Consider the following 21,366-nt stretch of genomic DNA (forward strand, 5'->3'; position numbering starts at 1 on the left):
GGGGGTTATAAAAAGGCAGGGGGAAACAATTTTAATAAATTTAATCTAAAAACGGAAATTAAAAAAAAATCACATTTCAATTTGATCGGGAAGACTGGAACGGAGCACAACCATAAGTTTGAGAGAGAAATAATTTAGTTCATAAAAACAAACTGTGCGGATATTGATAATAAATTATACCAATAGATCACACTTTCAGTTGGAATAAAGCGAGTAAAAGTGCAGAAAAGGCACCATTCAGAAAAAAAAAAGAGCTGAGCAAATTTTCGGATCGGTAGGAGATGGGAGGAACAATCTAAGTTTTAAAAAAATGTTGAGAAGAAAAAGAATTATGGAAATGTGAATATCACAGATGAGTGGGAATGGGAATCAGTCGGATTCATCAATAACTGGATGTGGCATCCATCGCCGAAGCAGATTTGCCAGATGACGTCGCATTGTTTGTCCTTCGGCTGTCACCACGAGATCACAGAGTCTGAAAAGAGAAAAATTGCTTATTTTTGACCGAAAATATGCGTACTTTAATGGGAATTCGGGTCCAAGAACTGGAAGAAGTTCAGTCGGCAGATCAATGCATTCTCTCAATAATTCACATATTACTGGTCCGTAAGCAGTCCGCCGGGTATCTGATTCAGCCTCTCCATATCCGTTGAGAGCGAGAGAGACAACTCTGAAAATGAGGATTTTTATTGAAAAAGTGAGCTTATTTTAGAGTGAAAATTGGGATATTTCATCAATTTCATACCACTCACTCTAATACTCTTATCGATATTTGTCCGGCAATCTCCTGAGCCCTCAGATCATACAGTAATCGGAGAATAATTGCCAACATTGCACTGAGTGAACGGGTCTCTTGGCTGAAACTTCTCAATGATTTCTATGTCTCATTCCTATACTAACTTGATCAAATTCGGTTTACTCGATCCCCGAAGTCCCGCCTTCCACAGCAAAGTCCTCTGCCCATTATTATCATTGAATTGTTTCGCGAGTTTATGACTTTCAGCCAGAGCATCACATATGCTCAATAACAGTTGGGGTGACATTTGAGTGAAGAGACCATCTGCTTGGAGACTTTTCGTGGATTCACGCGCATCTCCGAGGACAATTCGGGATACTGCCTCGACTAGTTCATTCTGGACGACACAGAACACAATTTGTTCGGTGAACAGGGCATCAGATCTGAAAAAAAAACAGCTGAAATTGTGTTACCTAGGAAGAGTTTCAGACGTAACTCAGCCTTTCGAATTGGCTCATATCTTAAAAGGAACTTCTCAACACGCTGATTCCGAATATGTAATCCATTTTTGCAGAACGCTTCACTGAACTGAAATATATGCATTTTAAGCAATTTTCAGTGCAAAAAACTCAATTTTAAAAAGACTCAAAATCAATTTCAGACCCAATTTCTCCAATTTTTCTGTGTAATACGTGTAAATAATGGTTGAAAAAGTACATTAGGAACGTTTTCTAATAAAAAAGTTTTCAGAAACATAATTGTATCGTTTTCATTTTTGACATTTGGACAGTTGTGATTAAACTTTTTTGAAAAGTTTTTAATCGATTAACGTTCCAGGTGTGTTTTTCAACCTTCATTTACACGTATTTTAAAAACAAGAAAAAATTGTCAAAATTGTGAGTAAAATTGATTTTGAGTCACTTGAAAAATGCAACTTTCGCTCTGGAAATGGCTTAAAATGCATATCAGAGCTGTGCGGAAGTAAAATTTTTGAAAAGGGAAGAAGGAAGAAGGAAGAAGGAAGTAAATTTTTCAAAAGGGAAGAAGGAAGAAGGAAGAAGGAAGTAAATTTTTCAAAAGGGAAGAAGGAAGAAGGAAGAAAATAGTGAAAAAAGCCCGGAAGAAGGAAGAAGGAAGGAAGAAGGAAGGAAGAAGGAAGTTGAGTTCCGAACCGGGAAATTGGAAGTTAATTTTTAAAATGACAAATTTGAGGAAACTTTGTTCTAGTCATCTCTGAAAACGAATTTTGATGTTGTTTCATACAAAATTCCGTCAAAAACCACCAAAATTCCGCCAAAATTCCGTCGAAAATTACAAAATTTTAGTAAACTTTTCAACGGAAAAAGGAACAAGGAAGAAGGAAGTAAAATTTTAGAAAAGGAAGAAGGAAGAAGGAAGAAGGAAGTGAAATTTTAGAAAAGGAAGAAGGAAGAAGGAATAAAAACGTGAAAAAAGCCCGGAAGAAGGAAGAAGGAAGTCGAAGGAAGGAATTCCGCACAGCTCTGATGCATATATACCAGTTCAGTGAAGCGTTCTGAGAAATTGAATTACATATTTGGAATCAGCGTGTTGAAAAGTCCCGTATTAGATATGAGCCAATTTGAAAGGACGAGTTACGTCTAGAACACCTCCTAGTAAGATGCTCCAAGAGTTAGAAACAGGCAAGTAGCACCTGAACATAACACTACTCAGGTTCTAAAAACGCGCCGACTATCCAGTTATCATATTTACAGTAATTTCCTTACCCATTAGTTCTCTCCTCTGACACCATTCCATTCGAATTCGGTGGTTCCCATGTTAACAGTGATTTCGGCAGTGTTGCAGCAAACAGTTCTCTGATCAACTCAATCGTCTGCTGCCACATCGATTCAGTGAATCTTTCTCCGTTTTGAGAGATTAGCGATTCAAGGCAACTGATGGTGCATCTGGCGAGTTGCTCGTTTTCTGGAAAAATGTAGATTAAATAGTTATTTTTAGAGCAGAATCTAGCGATATAGCTAGAAAGTTCGTGAAAAAAGATTTAAAAAATGTAATTTCTTCTATTTCCCACACTCACGTTGCCTAATGAATACACCAAACTGTCGGTAGATCATTGGAAGAGCATAAACTGATAACTGATTGAAGAATTGAGTGAACACTTCAACGACACTGAGCATTGCATGATTACATGTTGTCGACATCCATTCCCGCTTCTGAAACTTCTTATGATTAGAATGTTTATTTCCGTTCCAAACTCACATCACTCCGGTGATCATCCATTTTCGACGGATCGAATATACGGAACACAATCTCGAACAGATCCTTCCACCACTCCGGTCGGAAATCTTTTCCATGAGTCTTCATAATTTCAAACATTACAGTAAGACTGCGGGTTCGGACATCCAATTTGCATCGGTTGATGATACAACTCAATTCGAAGAATATCGGGAACCATCCACGTAACCATACATGTTGATCTGCAGTTAATCCTTTGTGAAGATGGTCGTCACGGCGAGCGGCCTCGTCGATTTTATCACTGTTCTCGGAGACGTAGCTGGAAAAATAGGACTTTCAGCTTTTCAGAATAATTATTGTGAAGGTTGAGACCCCTTTCAAGAAGCTTAAAATCAGTAAATTCCCCTCACAACTCACTCCGCACACAACCGAATCAGCCGAATCGCTTCCATATTCATATCTGGCAGATTCGCATTACACGCAAACTCCTGCAGACACTTCAATGCCTCCTGGAAAGAGTCCAAAATCGACGTGAAGTCCTCCTTGAATCTCTTCTCGATAACATGAGATGCCGTGAGGAACGAAGTCTCCACGATCTCCATAGAAGTGTCACCAGCGGCTATTGTCCAGACACTAAAGAGATTCTGCCATCCGGATTTCAGTCGAGAAGAGTGGGCTTCCACAAGATGAGTACAACATCTTACAACAAGATCCCTAGTCTGAGTGTTTCCATTTTTCACCATAATCACTTCGAATGGCCTCAAGAAATCCTTTTGGAATTTGAAATTCGGAAGTTCCCCTTTCTCCAAAAACTTTATGGATAGCTGACGAAGTGCATCCACAGAAAAGTAAGCCACGGCTTCATTGGAATTACAGCCAGCTGCATTGAAATGCTCTCCGATTACATGCCAGATTCGACTCCACTCCAAACGGATTCTGTTCATATTGTAGAACGCGACTTCTACCACTTTTCCTAGAAGGAACATTCGAGGCGCTGCTGGATGAGAGAGTTCTTCTCGTGACACTGCACAGAGGGCTCTGACGAAGTGAACAATGGCTTCTGCTGACAAGCGGGCGGATCCATTGATTATTCGATCGATTGCCACTACAACTGATTGGGAGGACGTCTCTCCTAGGGCGTCTTGAAGAGAGTGAAGAGTTTTCTCGTCGATTCCACCAGTGGCTTTCATTACATCTGGAAACCGATAATGGTTGAATTTCTTTGAATAGAAACTACAATTGGGCTGACAATATGAAACTTATGTCATTTCAAAAGTTTTGAGTCAAAACTTGAAGTTTGAAGTTCTTACTATGGAATTATGTTAAACATTCCCCAATTCCTATAAGACCCTCCAAATTTTCACAACTACTCAGGGTCAAAAATTGACATGATTGACATTATGAAGATGTCAGTAATTCTTTATCACATTGTCAATCATGAAAAGTTTATAGCCAATTCATTAGTGAAGAGCACAGGCGGTACTTCTAATGTCAGATTAGGGATATATTTACATAGGGTACTGAATCAACTAAGCCTATTCTATTGTTTGCTATAATGAATCCCCTCGACTTACACTGTCGACTACTATCACTATCATGCGACATCGCCGAATTGAGTCCAGTTCCAATCAACTGCACCAACTCCAACGAGCTCATACACTTCATAACATCCGCCCAGTTCTCCTCAAGGTACTCTCCATCTTCATCACCGATAAGCAAAAGAAGTTTGATCGCTTCGATATTCTTCACTTTCATCTCTCCCAACGAGTTTTTGACAGTCAGCAGAGTGAATCTAGCAAGTGCCTGGATGAACGCATTCCTCTCCAGATTCGCCTGAAGAACGCAAGCAGCTCGAACTCCCAGCCGGAATCCTCGAAGACAGAGTGACCATTCCTCCTCGTCATCCGACATTTGCACTCCAACAGAGAATGCTGCGAGACAAGGTGTCCAGCAGATCTTAAACATCGGCTTCACATGATGTTGGTGTTGAGCAGGAGTGAAATAGGCGTCCGCATCAGAAGCGGATTCCATAAGAGCTCTTGCTGTCTCTGACATCGCTTCCATTTCTAATGCAGCCATTGCTCTTCGCTCCTTATCTGTTGCGAGGGCGCCTTGACCTGATGTCACTCGAGATCTCAACAACGCAGTGGCCCCCGCTCTCATCTTGATCTCATTTTTTGATATATCCTCGAAAATGGCTTCTAGCAACTCGGAGGGTATATTTCCACCTTCGTTGATCCCTCTATTCATATTAATGTATCCTTGCTTCGTCATCTTATTCTTTACCGTCTTATTGTGGAGATCTGTGGTGAGCATGATGATTGAGAAAGCGAGAACATATGCAGCGTCGGCGGATGCAAAGATTCCTTGACGTGGATTACAGTCGAGATAGCGGGAGGCAAATTTCAGCATGAGACGGTCGATTTTTTGAGCTTCCCCTGGTAACCTAAACTTCTCCAAAAACAATCTCAATGCTGCGAGAATATCAATTGACGAGAAATCCAAGAAGTCGATGTAAGCATGCATCACAGAATTATTGAATTCATCAGAATCCCCAAGGAAGTCTCCAACTTGTGTCTTATTTAGTCTCTCCTCTTTCATCATAAATTCGGCCACCTCCACTGCATCCGTTCCCACGAATCCCTTATCCTGGAGGAATTTCAGTCCTTTCTTTGGTTTCTCCGAGAATAGAAGGATTCCCTGTTCCATCAAGTTCTTCTGCTGCTTCAACGTCTCAAACTTCTCAAATGAAGTCGTCGTTTCCTCTTGTTGTGTGTTTTCACTCGATTCCACGTCATCAATATCTGAGGTTATCTTTTGAACTTCACATACTTGCCACCAGTCGACAAGGCATTGGAGGAGGTCTGTCAGGCAGCTCAATCCGAGAAGTCTCATCGCTCTTTCTCTAGAAAAAGAAAATTTTAAAAAATTGTAGTATTACTAAGTTTTAGATTTTCAACTGTCCTCACTTTTCTTTTTGTGCTGGTGGTGCATTCTCATTGATCGTCGTCCTTGTAGTTTTAGAGACAACTTCAACAATTGATTTGAATAGATTGGGAGATGTCATATCACAGTCGTAATTCACGAACATGTCGACGACAGATTGTGGGTTAGCGAGGATTTTAGCTAAAAATTGACAATGCTCAAATTCTGGAATTGTAAGGAACATTCAATATTCTAGGTTACAGATTATCATTCTTATACCAGCCTGTCTGCCCCGCCTTCGGCGGTTCAGTCGGCTGGCCTCTTCTCATTTACGTGGCAACCCTTTTTCGAATGTGTCCGCATGGCCGAGTGGTCTAAAGCGGCGGTCGTGTCCAAAGCACGCTAGTTCGGTTTTGCCCGCTGGCTTAGTTTCTCTTCTCTTTCCAAAATCGTTGCGGACAGCGCCTCAGACAGACAGACAACGCCCAATTGTCTTTTATATATAAGAATGATATAAAAGACAATTGGGCGTTGTCTGTTTGTCTGAGGCGATGTCCGCAACGGTTTTGGAAAGAGAAGAGAAACTGAGCCCGCGGGCAAAACCGAACTAGAGTGCTTTGGACACGACCGCCGCTTTAGACCACTCGGCCAAGCGGGCACATTTGAAAAAGGGTTGCCACGTGAATGAGAAGAGGCCAGCCGGCTTAACCGCCGAAGGCGGGGAAGACAGGCTGGTCCAAAAGAAAAAGTTTGCTCTAAAACATGATTTGGTCATTTTCCAAATAATTTTTGGTTTAGAATGTGTCAAATATGATTCAATAATCACACCAACTAACCAATCGTATTCAGCACAATCCATTTCTGTTCAAATGCACACGTATTTGAGTCCAAAATCGGCAGAATCACAGAGTTGAAGAAAACCTCTATCGAGGCCTTCAAATGTGCCTTAAACTTGTCGAGTAATTCCACAAAAATTGCCAGCGACTTTTCGAATACTTGAATATTCGAACTGACAGCATTTCGTGTCAGAGCCATACAAAGTGTTCTCTTAATCACTATAATACACGGCTGAGATGACTGCAACACGGGGGCGGAGCTTTGAAGTACAAGAAGAAGCATTTCGAGGGCTAGAATTTTGGATCGAAGACTCATTTCGTTCGAAGCTCCGCCTTCTTCCTTCTGGGCGAGGATACAGAGAGCACGGAATACGAGAAATGCATCTTTTTGGAAAGAGTTTTGAAATGTGAATTGATCGTCGAGCGGTGCCTCACTCTCTCCCATTGTTGAACCGTTCCGTCGATGAGTTCCGCCTCCTTCACTCGTTTCGTCTGTCTGAAAACGATAAGAGTTGAATCGGTATCACTCGGACTGGAAAATCGCTTCTTGAAACAGTTTTAAGGTCTTCAAATATCATCATAAGGGTACCCATATTTTTTACCCATTTCGAAATACATTTTGCTAATTACTTTTCGTCTATCCAAATGTCTCCCATTACTACCAGAGATGTGCGGAACGGAAATCGGAAATTCCAAAATTTCCGATTTTTTTTCGGAAAAACTTCGGTTCCGAAATTTCCGATATTTCAAATATTTTCGTGATGGCAAAAAATAATTAGAATCGGAAGAAATTGCTGCAAAACTAATGAGAGCGCTGCCAAAACGTCACAGCTGTGTCAAAATTTACAGAATTTTTGATTTTTACAGCACATTTATTGGATTCTGACAATGAAAAACTTTTTAAAAACCGAGAATTTTCGGAATTTCCAAAAAGAATAATTCAGAATATTACCGAGTTTCGAATTTTCCGGAAAATTTTTTCGGAAAAGTTCCGATTTCCGAAATTTTTAGTTCCGCACATCTCTGATTACCATTTCACCAACTGGTGGGCGAGGCCTGAGCCGTGTTCTATTGTTACATCATATTTTATCAGACTTGCAACAGGCCGGGCCGGGCCGGGCCGGAAGTAAAATTTCTAGCGCCCGGCCCGGCCCGGTCGGCCCGGAAGTTCAGTACTGAAAAAAATTCAAAATTTTTTTTCGAAAATTTCCCGATTTTTTTTGAAAAATATTTTTTAAGAACAACTTTTTGTAGGTTTCGAAGGTTGTTGAAAAATATACTTGAGGAAAAATATGAAAAATTTTCAGAAAATATATTTTTCGACCAAAAATTGTAGTGGAAAAAGTTAAAAAATTCAAATCCGGGCCGACCGGGCTGGGCCGGCCCGGAATCTTGCAAGTCTGTATTTTATGAATATGTTAACAGTTTTTCATTCTTCAAATGTCTACTTAGTCAACCAGATTCCTACTTCACACCAACTCACCGCCTCATTAGCCACCGTCGTGCCCACCAACATCTCGACAACTTCCCTAACAACCGTTTCATCATCTTTAATATTTCCAAACATCTCCATTCGACTGAATACTGTACTTATTACTTGTGTTAACGTCGCCTTCGCCGTCGCTTGATTCACATGATTTTTTGAAGTTAAATAGATATTAAAACACGTTCGAACCGCGAGAATCAGAGAGGCTCCATGGACTTGACAGTGTTTTGATAGAACCACTGCGAGGACTGCCTGAACCGTTTTTGATAATTTTTGGATAAAATTGATGAAAATTACCTTAATCAACTGCAACAGCACATTCTCATCAGTTCCTTGACCCAAAAACGGTGCACAAATCGCCTCTACAATCCGATCGATCAATTTCCTTTCAGGATTCGACGTATCCGGTCCCCTTCCAGTCAAATGACCGTAAGCAATCAACTTTTGTAGACAATCCAATGCAGTTATCACGATCCGAGGGGATTTTGAGTTGCATGCCAACTCAAACGGCAGAAAATATCGATCCGCTTCGATGAGTGTACCCGCATCTGGTAGATATTCTCCGTTATTACTACTCGGTGAGCCGTTCGTCTCCTCCGCTGATTTTAGCTCTTCTGCAATGAAATTTTAAGAAAATATCATAGTGGCCGCTTAATTTGATAGTTTTGAGTGGTTTTGCTTCACGGATTGAATAAAAATGTAGTCTCCAAGCAGAAAATTATACTCCAAGCTCTAGCGAATACAATATAAGGAGACTGGAATAAAAACGCGAGAAAAAAAGCGCGCGGTGCCGTGCATCATCGGTAGATCAAGTAAGGGAACTAGGTAGGTCTATGATCTCACGGACTAGATTTGTAAACTGAGAACGAGTTAATGTGATTATGTAATCAAGTGGATTACTACAATGTCAGAAGAGTTGTTGTAGCCGATTTTCGTTGTTTTCTAGTTTAAATTCTGACACATCTGCCCGAAAGTACTGGAAAATTAATGTTCTTTCTATTTACAGGTTTAAAAAAAGACGTTTACAACTACAGGGATCATAAATCTCAGTTTTCCAGCTGAATTATACTAAAAATTCCCAGAAATAAACGGAAATCAGATTTTTAGAGCTAAAATTGGTTTTTTTTTGTCTTCAGATTTTTGTCTTCAGATGTCTTCAGACCCCGACTAGACTTTTTTCTCAATTACTTTTTTTTCGATGGAGGACCGTTTTAGGCAGAGTTGCAACGGGCCGGGCCGAAATCAGAATTTCTCCGGCCCGGATTTTCAGTACTAAATTTTTTTTTTCGAAATTTTTCCGATTTTTTCGAGAAAAAATTTTTAAAGGGGGAATTTTGAATGTCTCAAAACTCGTTTTAGACTGATTTTTCAGATATACTTGAGAAAAAATTTGGAAAATTTTCAGAAAAAAATTATTGAATAAAAATTCTAGTGAAAAAAAATTCAAAAATTCAAATCCGGGCCGGCACTTTTGGAATTTTGCAAGTATGGTTTTCTTAACATTTTCGCACGATTTTTATTGCGAAATTTGAGAAAGAGTCGATTTCTGAGCTATAACCGGTGTTACGAAAATCAACCAAGGCACAGTTTAAGCAAAATTGGCACGAAGAAGTCGTAAACTTGGAGAAAATGACAAAAATGGGAAGAGCTTCGTTCTCAACCGAACCCTGTACAATTTTCTATTTGAAAATCATCTTTTTAACCTGTTTTTAGTGAGAAAACATAACTTTTTTCTTGGTTTTTCTGATTTTTTGACATATTTTACACTTTCTTCGATAATAAGACCCACCAAGTGCATTATCACACGCTTTTTTGAGCTGTAAATTCTCCTTTTTCTTAATATCTTTATCCGCGAGTATTTTCTCGATTCCACTTCTCAAAAACATATTGCCAATCGATTTCTTCTGTAGTGTCGTCATTCCAATCGGATTATGGTCTCATTCTGGAATTGGGATTATGAAAAATGCATTTTAGGGTAAAAAACGATAAAAATCAAGAAAACACTATTTTTTATGTGGTTTTCCAATAAAAATAGCTCATAAACCGATTTTATTGGCCGCTGGGAACTTTATGAGTGGACACGACAATTGTGTGCAATTGCGCGTAAGATATAATGCCGCACGTCAGCAATAAGAGTTGCAGATTTTTCAGAAAATTCCAGGTGGATTTCAAGAAAAGAGAATTTCGCAATATAATCCACGGGCGGTTCCACGTGTCACATTAACAAAGAGAGAAAAAAAATAACAATCGAGTATTTAGATCAACTTCTTTTTTATTGAAAAATTAGAATGGGGTAGAGAAAACAATGATAAAATCAACAAATGAACGAGTGGGGGAACGAACGCAGCAGTGGACAAAAAAGTGTAAATGAATTGGAGAGAGAAGATCAGAGAGGAGGAATTAGATGAGGAGAACAGCGTTGATGCATCCGTCGTTCTCTGGATTGTTCGTCACTTGGGCGAATTTTCCCCAGACAACCTGAAAGAAATGGAGAAAGTTTATATGAAGTTGAGAAGTGGAGGAAGGCAGGTGGAAATAGGAGGTGTTTTGAGGAAAACAGCTTATTGTTGAGTTGTTTTTTTTTCTATTCTACAAACTAACCCGTTTACTCCGAGCTTAGGAAAATGCGGTAAAGGCACGACAGTTTCATCCTTTTTTTTCAAAAATGTTTTGAAAATTAAAGAATTAAAAAGAATAAGCTAAATTTCAGATACTCTGTTAATAATGACGGTTGGAGTCAAATGTAACAAAAATTTTCAGCAAAAAGTTCAAAATTATATCGAGAATTTCTCGACGAGAAAACTAGATAAAAATGCGTTGGACTCCAAAAACTTTCCATTTAGGGTGAAGCTGTCGCAAAAAGTGCTAGGGATTATCGGAAATCTTTTCGAAGCTGAAGTCGACATGTTTTTTTTTGAAAATTGACAAAATTAGGGCAAAAAATCAGAAATTTTCCAGAAAAGTTGCCTTGTTTTGTACGAATTCAGTTGAAAAATGCTCCAACTTTTATTTTTACTCATAAATAACGCCCATCTTCTCAATTCTCTCATTAATTACCTTTCCGCCTTGTGTAACCATTCCCAACTCGGAAACGTTGACTTCAATTATAGTTCCCTTCGTAATAACCCCCAAAGACGTGTACATCTGACTCGATGGATTCTTCTTCACACCAACAATTGGAAGATGGAACGTCGTCTGCAGTTCCGGATGAGTGACGTGTGCTTTCTTGAAACGAAGACCCATAGGACGAATGAATCGTTCGAATTTTGCTGGTTTTCTTGTGAACGATTCGCCGACGAATGTGACTTTCGTGACCATTCTCTTCCATCCTTTTCGATTCGTTTTTCCCGTTTTCACCACTTTAAATGCCTCGGCATCACTGACTGCGCGGACCTGGGGAATCGGAACATTAAATTTGCCGGCCTTTTGCTTTCTCTTCTGCTTAATCATATTCGATAGAACTGTTCCTGTAGTCTGCTGCTGTCTGTCGAGAAGATATGCTGGCACAGCGCCCTTATCCGGCTGCTCCACTGTGTTCTTTTGCTCTTTTTCCTCATGTTGCTTCAGAAGTTTACGCATCTCCACTTTCTCAGAGTATCTCTTCTTATGGTACAGCTTCGCCTTGTGTCCACGCAACGTCTTCGCCATTTGAGAGCGGTCGTGGGCGGCACGAGCCAGCTTTTTGCGCCTGAAAAGGGAAGCATTTGTTAAAAAGTCGCGAGAAAATAGATTTTCTCACTGTCTCTCCTCATAATCGAGACGACGTCCGTGACGTTTTCTGTGTAGCTCGATGTGCTCGTTCTGTGGCTGAAAAATCGGATTTTAGCGGGATTTCAATGGGGATAACGGGAACTTACCATTCTGTTAATTTATATATTATTACAACAAGTCGAGTGGTCTGAAACAACTGCAATTAGTAAATGCAACGATTGAGATTGCGAAAATTGGGTAATTGGAGGAACAAAGCGTGAAAAATTGTGACATTTTTTATTTTTTTGAAACAAATATCAATTTTCGAACAATATCGACTCAATATATATATACTATTTATTATCGAAATAAAAAAATGTCGGAACTTTTTTATTTCGACAATACCGACTTAAAAAATTATTCTTTTTGTGATTTTCAATCAAAAAATATTGGTCTAAGCCACGAAAATCAGTAAAATTCAAGATAATTACTTCTCTAAACTGTTTTTGGTAAATTCAAAAACGTAAGATACTTATCGGAACTGCATTTTTTCTTTAAGAAGTATCAACGAAAGTAGTTTAAGCCAAAATTCATATGAAACTTTGATCACGCATTTTCCGACCAATTTTCTCTATTTTTCGCTTCAATTTGGGTAATTTCTATTCACAATTCAATAAACCAATTAAATCTTTAATTTTTTACTGCAAAAATACGGAGAAACCATTTACAAATTAAAAAATAGGGTTGAAAAACGCAAAAACTCGTGGGTGAAAATAATTCGTTTCAAAGGCGCATGGCGTAAATCGACACCGATATCTCGCCACGAAAAGGGGGAGACAGACGCCGCGAGATTTGAATCGTATTTTTTGACTGTTTGGATTTTTTCTCGTTTTTGGAACTGAAATTGTGGAGTTCATGGAGTGTGAGGTGAATTTCAGCATGAAAATAAAAGTGTTGGAGGTGGTAGAGAGAAATAAATATAATTTTTCAGTCGTAAAGTTGAAATTTGCACGGTGTTCCAAACAGCGAATCCAGTTCAGCCTATCGGTTACTGACGCGTTTTACGTGCAGCCCGCGAAGCTTCCCGCGTGAATAATTATTGTGATCTCTAAAAATTTTTTGATCTAAAATTCACGTGGGAACGCTTTTTTGACACATGAAGCACGTTTTGAGCTTTTTTGGCTTTAAAAAAGCTTTTAACGAAAATCCAAAACGACCATCTGATAGGAAATGTTGTTTGCTTCATTTTAAGCTATCATTTGTTAATTTTGGTTGTCTGGAAATGCCGCTACGGCTCAGAATGTAGTTTTCAGGAAAAACGGTGTTTTCGGAGCAAAAGTATAACAATTCCTGGCTTTTCTGTGCTGAGCAATTAAATATCATCAAGTTGCACAATAAAAAACAGGTCTCGGTCCGCAGATTCGCGATTTTTTATATGAAAACACCGATTTTTGTTCAAACCATAAAAAGAGCCGCATAAAATCATTGGGACGACCACGTTGAGACCCAGCTTACCTATGCAGACGCGCTCTATTGAGAAACTGCGTGTTCCTAAATTATTTCACTCGAAAATGAAGATTTTTCACAATTCCAAGTTTAGCAAGCAATTTTTACGCGGAAGAAGATAAATTTTGGCAAAAATAGCAAAATTAATATTTCAGGTGGTTGAAATATGAATATTTTCAGACAAAGCGGCAATTGCAGAGCTAGGAGAACGTAACAAAGAAGAAAAAGGTTCATTTTTTATCATATTGTTCCGTAAAAATTACTTAAACCGTAGGCAAATTAATTTTTTCAGCTTTCCCAACGATGAGACGGGAGATTAACAACAAGTTCGAAGAAGGAGGGGCAGCGACAAGGAATGAGGGCGATCGAGATGTTGAGAGGGAAGGAAAGTTCAAGGATAGCGAAAAAGGAGCATGTAAGTGAGAAAGTAGCAGGAAGGCGCAGAATCTTATTGTAGAGCGGCATGGAAGAAGAAAAATAATTTTTCAGGTCTCATCAATCGCATGATAAAGAAAGCAGCGGGTTTCGAAAGCAGCGCAGAAGCAGCGGAACAACGCAGAGCGGCCGGGATTTTAAATTTTTAGTTGTATGATTGTAATAATAAAATTAATAAATTACATAATTAATTACAAAGCTATCGTTTATTTTTGAATTAACAAGCAAAGAAGAAATAAATGGGTGTTGAGCGTCCATTTTGAGGCAGCACGAACTTATTGTTAGTAGAGAAAGTCGACGGGAAGCGTTGTAGAAGTGCTGAAAAGAGAGACATGCCCTACGGGAAAAGCTTGATCAAAAATGAAACAATTCAGGTGGAAAAATGACCTAAAAAATTGTAGGAGTCCGTTCCATCCATTCGAAGTGTCCGTTCCATCGTCCCCGAGGTGTCCCAAGCGTCAAGACGAAAGAGAAGAGAGGCGGAAGTTGTCGAGCCTGTAACAATCAGAAGATTATTGAAATTTATCAGAAAAATATATTGATATCAATAAATTCTTATTCTTATTTGCCTACGGGAATGCGACTTTTTAGAACAATATTCAGGAAAAAATAACCTTTACAGCTCGTTCATCAATTGACTTGTAAATATCGTTGATATCCGTCGTTATAATACTTTTCTGAAAACAATCAATTAAATTTTAGCAATAATAACATTAATCTTAGCATATATAATTTTTATTTTACGAAAAAACAACGAAATTTCATCAAAATACTTGCAATAATCGAGAAATAAAACGAGAAAAATTGAACAAACGGAAAATAAAATATTCTAATGTTCACCGCTACGACAAGCTGTAAGTCTAATGTTCACCGCTACGACAATGTGTACCCCCCTTAGCAATAGAGCGCGTCTGCATAGGTAAGCTGGGTCTCAACGTGGACGACAGAAATTTTTCAAATTGTGCTCAAATGATAGGTATTGAGCCAATCTATCAGACTGTCGTTGCAGAAATTGAGAAAAATTCGAAACAAAAGCACAAGAGTCGAAAAACAGCATTTTCAGTGCAAAAAATAATTTTCCATTTTTGTAATTTGCAAATGCGCTCTAATGAGAAAAATCGTGAAAAATTCCATTTCGCTGTTTGGAATACCGTGATTTGTTGTTAACTTCAAACTTCTTCAGGGATTCTCTCAGATTCAAATTACATTCTTCACAGGAAATCCACGTCGCTTCCGGACTTCCCCAATTCTTTTTCGGTTCTTTCCAAACCAAATCATTCTGCTGTCCATTTCGAAATGACCTCTCCTCGCGCAGCTGTCATTTCGCGCGTCGCACACACACCATTTCCCTTCACAATGCACATCTGTCTTCCTGCTTCGCCTCAATTGATTTCGTCGTCCGTTCCGACCCCTTGCTGAGAAGACGGGTCACTCAACATACATCCTTTTCTCAAATATTAGTACCCTTCCGTGTTCTTCTATTCATTCACTCCTCTTTGAGCCTCGCTATTTAGCCGCCCGTGTCTCAGAATCACTCAAAGAATGGTGCTATTTCAGATGAGTCGTAGCACTACTACGAGAACTGAAGAACTCGTGCCACGTGGCACTTCGGGTCCGAAAGAGACTCAGAATTATTGGGGATTCGCCAATTTCCCGAATCAAGTTTTCCGGCGAGCCGTCAAAAACGGATTCGATTTCACGTTGATGGTTGTTGGTGAGTATGGAGTAGCGCGTTTTTCCAGTTTATAACTCGTTAAGTGCAAAAAATAACAAATCTTTAAACTCATTTTCAGGCCGAAGTGGACTCGGAAAATCCACGTTCATCAACACACTTTTCTTGGCTGAAATCAATAATCTCAACGAGAAAGAGTCGACTCCAACACCTCTTCCATCAACAGTTCGTGTCGAAGAGAAACTTGTGAAGTTGACGGAAAATAGTGTGTCACTCAATTTGACACTTGTAGACACACCCGGTTTCGGTGATGCTGTGAATAATTCGAAATGGTGAGGTTGGAAGCAAAATTAATTTAAAATTCCTCATTTTCAGCTGGGAGCCCATTGTGAACTACGTCGAGAGCAAGTTTTTCGAACATTTCTGCGAAGAGACTCGCATTGATCGTGGCGATAAACCAATCGATAAATGCGTCCATCTCTGTTTATACTTCATCGAACCGTCAGGACACGGACTGAAACCAATCGATATCGAGTTGATGAAACATCTCCACGGAAGAGTGAATATAGTTCCAGTCATTGCAAAAGCTGACTGTCTGACTCGCGATGAGTTGCGCCGTTTCAAAACGCAAATCGTGAAAGACGCAGAGGCGGCTGAAATTAAATTATACAAGTTCCCAGAACTCGAGGATCCTTCGGCAGACAAGACAACTGCGGAGAAACTGCGAAAAGCGCTTCCGTTCGCAATTATTGGATCGAACACTCTGAAAGAGAAGGATGGACGACGCATTCGCTATCGAGAGTATCCTTGGGGTACTGTAGAAGTGGAGAACATGGAGCATAACGACTTTTTGACACTTCGCGATATGATTATTCGAACTAATTTGATTGATATGATTGATGTGACGAGAAATGTTCATTACGAGAATTTCCGATTCCGTCAGATGGAGGGTCTCCCGAAAAATGAAAATAATCGGTAAGAGCACGGAAATTCCATCTTTAGTGCAAATTTTTGAAAAATTTGGTCGCCTGAGCCGGAAACTCCGCCCACTTTTTGCTTATTTTCATACTAAAAACCCTAATTATTTCCAGCGATCCATTCACTCATTTGGAAGATGAAAGACGTCAAAAAGAGGAGGAGTTGGCAGAGAAACGAGAGACATTGGAGAAAGTGAGTTTCGGGCTACAAACTACATCTTACAAAGGTTTTCAGGTTTTCAACGAAAAAACCGCGGCTCGCCAGAAGCGAAATGTCGAAAGAATGTCGTCACTCGATGAGATCGAACAACAGAATATGCAGAAACTCGACGCAAAACGTGCTGAAATCATCCGTCTTCGTCACGAAATCGGTGAACTTCGTAACGGGACACTGACGTCTTCGCAGACGTCGTTGGCGACGTACAACGAGAATAACTCGCAGAATTCAACGTTTAATTCCACTTCTAAATCCTCTCCTCCACCGACCGCCACGTCATCAACTTCTGGAACAATGAAGAAGCGAATGGGTGGTCTCGGCCTTTTTAATCGGAATTAATTTGTTTATTTTTATTTTTTCACTCCCGAAAATCGCCGACTTCTTTTAATTCTATTGTACACTTGTCGCATAATCTACCCGATTGTTGCTCACCTGATATTGTTCTCCTGAAAGTCATCCGTATAATAACTTAATTCTTTTTATTTTACATTAATTCAATAAAAACATTATTCAATCAAATTTCCGACGCGGGAAGACAGAGTGTCTTGCGAACCAACGAGTCGGCGATCTTCTCGAATTGCGCACGATCCTCTCGCCACATTTTGGCAGCGCTCACGTTCGCTGGCGACTCATCGTTTGGTTCTGGAACGGAATAATTGAGTTAATGAGACAAGATGTTCCTATCAACTCACCAGCCAACATACTCACAACACTTAACAGAATTTTCTCAATCGATTGAACAGGCGACCATCGTTCATTCGATAGCTCGTAACCGGTTGGATCGTCTCCGGGTGCATGAAGAATCGAGATGCAGACACGTCCGTCTGCGTAGATATTCGGATGGAATATTCCACATGTGAAACGCATTTTTGGTGGCGACAGCGGGTAGTCCTGAATATAGATTAATTAAGATATTTTATTAAAAACGCAGTCTTCTCACTTGTGGAAAAGTGATACGTGCAGGAAAGACACCATTGGCGAAGCACGTTTCTTCTGGTCCTGTAATGAGACATTCCCATTCGAAGAAGTTATCCTCGTCGATTGGAGCAGCGATTATTCCCTCTGGTGGGCGTGTTGTTAGTTCTGGAAGAATAAAACTTGTGAGAAAGTTTCAGTCTCCTTATCCTCACCTTTATACTCTGTCATGAGTCTTTTTAATGCGTATCCTGCCATTATCGATTAGTTTTAGACTCGAAAAACTGGAAATAAATCATTCTTTGTTAAAAAAAAACTATTGATTTTCTGCAACCAAAAATATATATTTTGCGGATGAAAACCACTATTCCAGTGAAAAATTCTATTTTACATTAAAACTGCAATCTATTTAATTTAATTTTTCAAAATACATGTTTTACTCATTATTCTAATAAGACTACCAGAAAAATACAAACTCAGTGAGAGATGGTGCGAGTGGAGAGAGACTAGAGGAAAAGGGGAGGGTTAGAGAAAACGAGACAATTTTTTAATTTATGCGTTATTCTTGATGAAAGCAATGAGTCCGTTAGTTGAAGCATCGTGTGTGGTGATCTTATCGGCAGAAGCGAGTTCTGGTTGGATGACCTTTGCCAATTGTTTTCCGAGTTCGACCCTGAAAATAAATCAATTAATGCTGAAAAATTATTTTGTTCATTGAAAAATCTCATTGTGCAATGTGATTAGATTTTGGTTCAAAATTCGGACAAAAATATGTTAAAATCGCTCAAAATGCGCTAAGACAATCTCAGGAGCGCCTGAGGCGCGTCGAAACTCTTTCAAATGGAAAAATAGCTCCAAATAGGCTGAAATAGGCTGAAAATCGCTCTAAACGCCAGAATTCCCATTCTCCTGACTCAAAATGAGCTTTCTTAAAGAGGTTTTCCCCGCGGCCATGTAGTCCTCTCGGACAAGATTTTTGAGCTTTTCGATGAGTTTTAAATGGTTTCTAAAGGCTTTCCCGAAAACGAAATAACATTTTTTAACAATACGCTCTTAAGGCACCCCATCTCCGATTTCTCACTAACCCCCACTGATCGAAACTGCAAATGTCCCAAATGATGCCTTGAACGAAAATCTTGTGCTCATAGAATGCGATGAGTGATCCCAAAGTGAACGGAGTGACGACTGGCAACACAATGGAGGTGGTCGGCTTGTTTCCCTCGAACACTTTGTGTGGAAGGATTTTCGCGATGGATTCTGCAGACATTCCAGATGATTTCAGCTCTTGTTCAGCCACATCGGCCGTCTTTCCCTTCATCAACGCCTCGGATTGAGCGAGGAAATTGGCGAGAAGAATCTGATGATGGAGTCCGTCGCGAATCGGATTCAATGTCTTCACCGGAGCGATGAAATCGGCTGGAATAAGTCGGGTTCCCTGATGAATCAGTTGATAGAACGCGTGTTGTCCATTGGTTCCCGGCTCTCCCCAAACGATTGGACCCGTCGAGTAGTCGACACGTTGACCGTGTCGTGTGACAAATTTTCCGTTGGATTCCATGTCACCTTGCTGGAAATAGGCGGCAAAACGGTGCATATACTGATCGTATGGGAGGAGGGCGTGGGTCTCCGCTCCGTAAACATTGTTGTAGAGGACACCGATCATTGCGAGGATCACGGGGATCTGGAAATCGAAAAAAATTGTACTTTGGCGAAAACGCAGAAAATTCTGGTGATAAAGTATATATTTTGAGCGATTTTAAGATGAAAAGCCAAAAAACGCGTCAAAGGTGCGCCAGATTAGGTGAATTTAAAAAATTGGACTGAAATCGATTTACTTTGAACATTTTTACACGTTTTCAGGTCGAATTTTTTGTAAGCTTACTGACTACAAACTACATAACTTTCCTACTCTCAATTAAACTGAAAACAAATCTCATATTTTTCATCAGGTTTTGACATATTGCCATACTTGTCAAAACCCGGCTTCAATAAATGAACCAATTTTTCATCGAAAATGTGGACATTTCTGATGATTTTTCAGATTGTTTTCTAGTTCTGAATGATAGCCGAAAGTTTAGCTTTTTCGCGAAAAATTTGAAATTGGAACTTTGGCGCGAAAACTCGGGCCTTCGGGCCGGGACAAGTATGCATATTACTAACATTCTGTTCCAACGGGGAGTTCACAAAGTGTTCATCGACAGCGAAGGCGCCATCCAGCAACTTTTCATAATTATCGAATCCAATATGAACAGCAATCGACAATCCTATTGCCGACCAGAGTGAGTAGCGTCCTCCGACCCAATCCCAGAACTCGAACATATTCTTCTCATCGATTCCGAATTCGACAGCTTTCGGCACATTTGTGGACAAGGCGACAAAGTGTTTGGCGACAGCCGAAGCGTCTCCGGCCTTCGAAAGGAACCATTCCTTCGCCGTCTCCGCATTCGTAATCGTCTCCTGAGTGGTAAATGTCTTAGATGCGATGATGAACAGAGTTGTCTCTGCATTCAACTTCTTTGTCACTTCTGCCACGTGGGTTCCGTCGACATTCGACACAAAATGAACGTTCGGTCCGACTTGATAGTTTTTCAGCGACTCGGTGACCATCAGTGGTCCCAAATCGGATCCACCAATTCCAATGTTGACAACATCGGTGATCTTCTTGCCGGTGTATCCTGTCCACGAGCCGGAAATGATCTCATTACAGAATTCTTTCATATGAGCCAACACTCTATTCACATCAGGCATCACATCTTTTCCGTCGACAAGAATTGGCCGATTGGCACGATTACGGAGAGCGACGTGAAGCACGGCACGATTCTCGGTGAAATTGATCTTCTCTGCCGAGAACATGGCGTCCCGCGACTCTTCGACACCTCGAGATTTGGCCAAATTCATCAAAAGTTGAAAGGAGTCGTCGGTGATTCGGTTTTTCGAGAAATCGAAAAGAAAGTCGCCATCGGGAGTCTTGAAGTGGCGACTGAAAAAAAAAATTATGGATTTCAGTTATTTTTGCATCACCTTTTTAGTTTTTACTGCATATTTATAGATTTGGACTATGAATAATTTGAAAAATCGAGTTTCCGAAAAAAAAACTTCTGAAAAGTTCCGGTTTCCGAAATTTTTAGTTCATCCGTACCCCAGACGATTCAAATTCATATCCCCTTCAACTATTAGCTCCGCACAGTTCTTACAACTGCGCTCCACCAAAATGCCCTTGAAAATTTTCTCTTTTTCTCTACATCTCTCAATTTTGCACACAATGTTCTTTGGTTTCGGTAGAGCGCAGTTGGAAGAAGCATGCCGTGATAATACTTACGTGAATTTCTCAAATCTTGTCGGATCTTTCTCGAACCATTCCAGAAGTTGAACACTCTTCTCATTCGCCTCCACGTGGCGTTTCAATTCGACGAATGCGGCGTCTTGAGTCAGAGACATGGCTGGAAAAATGAATGATTGTTGGGTGAAAATAGGAAAGCATTGTGGATTCTTGAACGGAAATGAGAAATAGTCATGTTTCAGACCGAATATTCCACATTTTCCAGATGAAAATCGGTATTTCAGCGGCTGTTAAGCTAAAAACTGGCTTTTAAAAGAGAAACCAACTGAAATTAAATGAAAATCAGTCTAAAAACCCCTTTCTAGGGTTTCTAGTGATAAACATGCCAGAGGCTCACTTGAAAACGTGCCAAATGCAAACAAAACAACATGGCCATCCCTCTCTTCGTCTCATTCTCTTTCTCTCTCTCTGATGCAA

The 21,366-nt window shown here is 40.0% G+C and overlaps 5 protein-coding genes and 1 pseudogene across 6 annotated transcripts; 2 read left to right on the forward strand and 4 right to left on the reverse strand.

Annotated features, from left to right (window-relative positions):
• Positions 1-369: 369 nt before the first annotated feature.
• On the reverse strand, positions 370-10,116 carry GCK72_003603 (uncharacterized protein; the record flags this gene model as incomplete). The annotated part of the gene is made up of 14 exons (XM_053724142.1): positions 370-475; positions 521-670; positions 753-857; positions 901-1,179; positions 2,482-2,680; positions 2,793-2,928; positions 2,975-3,269; positions 3,368-4,145; positions 4,525-5,855; positions 5,920-6,076; positions 6,712-7,207; positions 8,195-8,449; positions 8,495-8,811; positions 9,987-10,116. The coding sequence occupies 14 exons, from the start codon at positions 10,114-10,116 to the stop codon at positions 370-372; spliced, it is 4,734 nt and encodes a 1,577-aa protein (XP_053592787.1).
• Positions 10,117-10,564: 448 nt separating this feature from the next.
• On the forward strand, positions 10,565-17,033 carry GCK72_003604 (uncharacterized protein; the record flags this gene model as incomplete). Its single annotated transcript, XM_053724143.1, has 9 exons — positions 10,565-10,739; positions 13,574-13,621; positions 13,686-13,808; positions 15,012-15,085; positions 15,386-15,542; positions 15,622-15,832; positions 15,876-16,475; positions 16,592-16,670; positions 16,713-17,033. The coding sequence occupies 9 exons, from the start codon at positions 10,565-10,567 to the stop codon at positions 17,031-17,033; spliced, it is 1,788 nt and encodes a 595-aa protein (XP_053592788.1).
• GCK72_003605 (uncharacterized protein) lies at positions 10,598-15,118 on the reverse strand (the record flags this gene model as incomplete). The annotated part of the gene is made up of 5 exons (XM_053724144.1): positions 10,598-10,675; positions 11,255-11,885; positions 11,937-12,004; positions 14,443-14,505; positions 15,035-15,118. The coding sequence occupies 5 exons, from the start codon at positions 15,116-15,118 to the stop codon at positions 10,598-10,600; spliced, it is 924 nt and encodes a 307-aa protein (XP_053592789.1).
• Positions 17,034-17,208: 175 nt separating the features above from the next.
• On the reverse strand, positions 17,209-17,867 carry GCK72_003606 (uncharacterized protein; the record flags this gene model as incomplete). The annotated part of the gene is made up of 4 exons (XM_003107363.2): positions 17,209-17,336; positions 17,387-17,585; positions 17,635-17,777; positions 17,825-17,867. The coding sequence occupies 4 exons, from the start codon at positions 17,865-17,867 to the stop codon at positions 17,209-17,211; spliced, it is 513 nt and encodes a 170-aa protein (XP_003107411.1).
• A 294-nt stretch (positions 17,868-18,161) lies between these two features.
• On the reverse strand, positions 18,162-21,047 carry GCK72_003607 (uncharacterized protein; the record flags this gene model as incomplete). The annotated part of the gene is made up of 4 exons (XM_003107433.2): positions 18,162-18,282; positions 18,695-19,290; positions 19,770-20,589; positions 20,929-21,047. 4 exons carry the CDS (start codon positions 21,045-21,047, stop codon positions 18,162-18,164), a joined length of 1,656 nt encoding a protein of 551 aa, XP_003107481.2.
• GCK72_003608 lies at positions 18,764-21,065 on the forward strand (annotated as a pseudogene). The gene is made up of 4 exons: positions 18,764-18,814; positions 18,892-19,309; positions 19,918-20,537; positions 20,973-21,065. Coding segments are annotated over exons 1-4 (1,182 nt in total).
• The last annotated feature ends 301 nt before the right edge of the window (positions 21,066-21,366 follow it).

The sequence above is a fragment of the Caenorhabditis remanei genome, chromosome I, assembly GCF_010183535.1.
Source record: "Caenorhabditis remanei strain PX506 chromosome I, whole genome shotgun sequence".
Taxonomy (NCBI): Eukaryota; Metazoa; Nematoda; class Chromadorea; order Rhabditida; family Rhabditidae; genus Caenorhabditis; species Caenorhabditis remanei.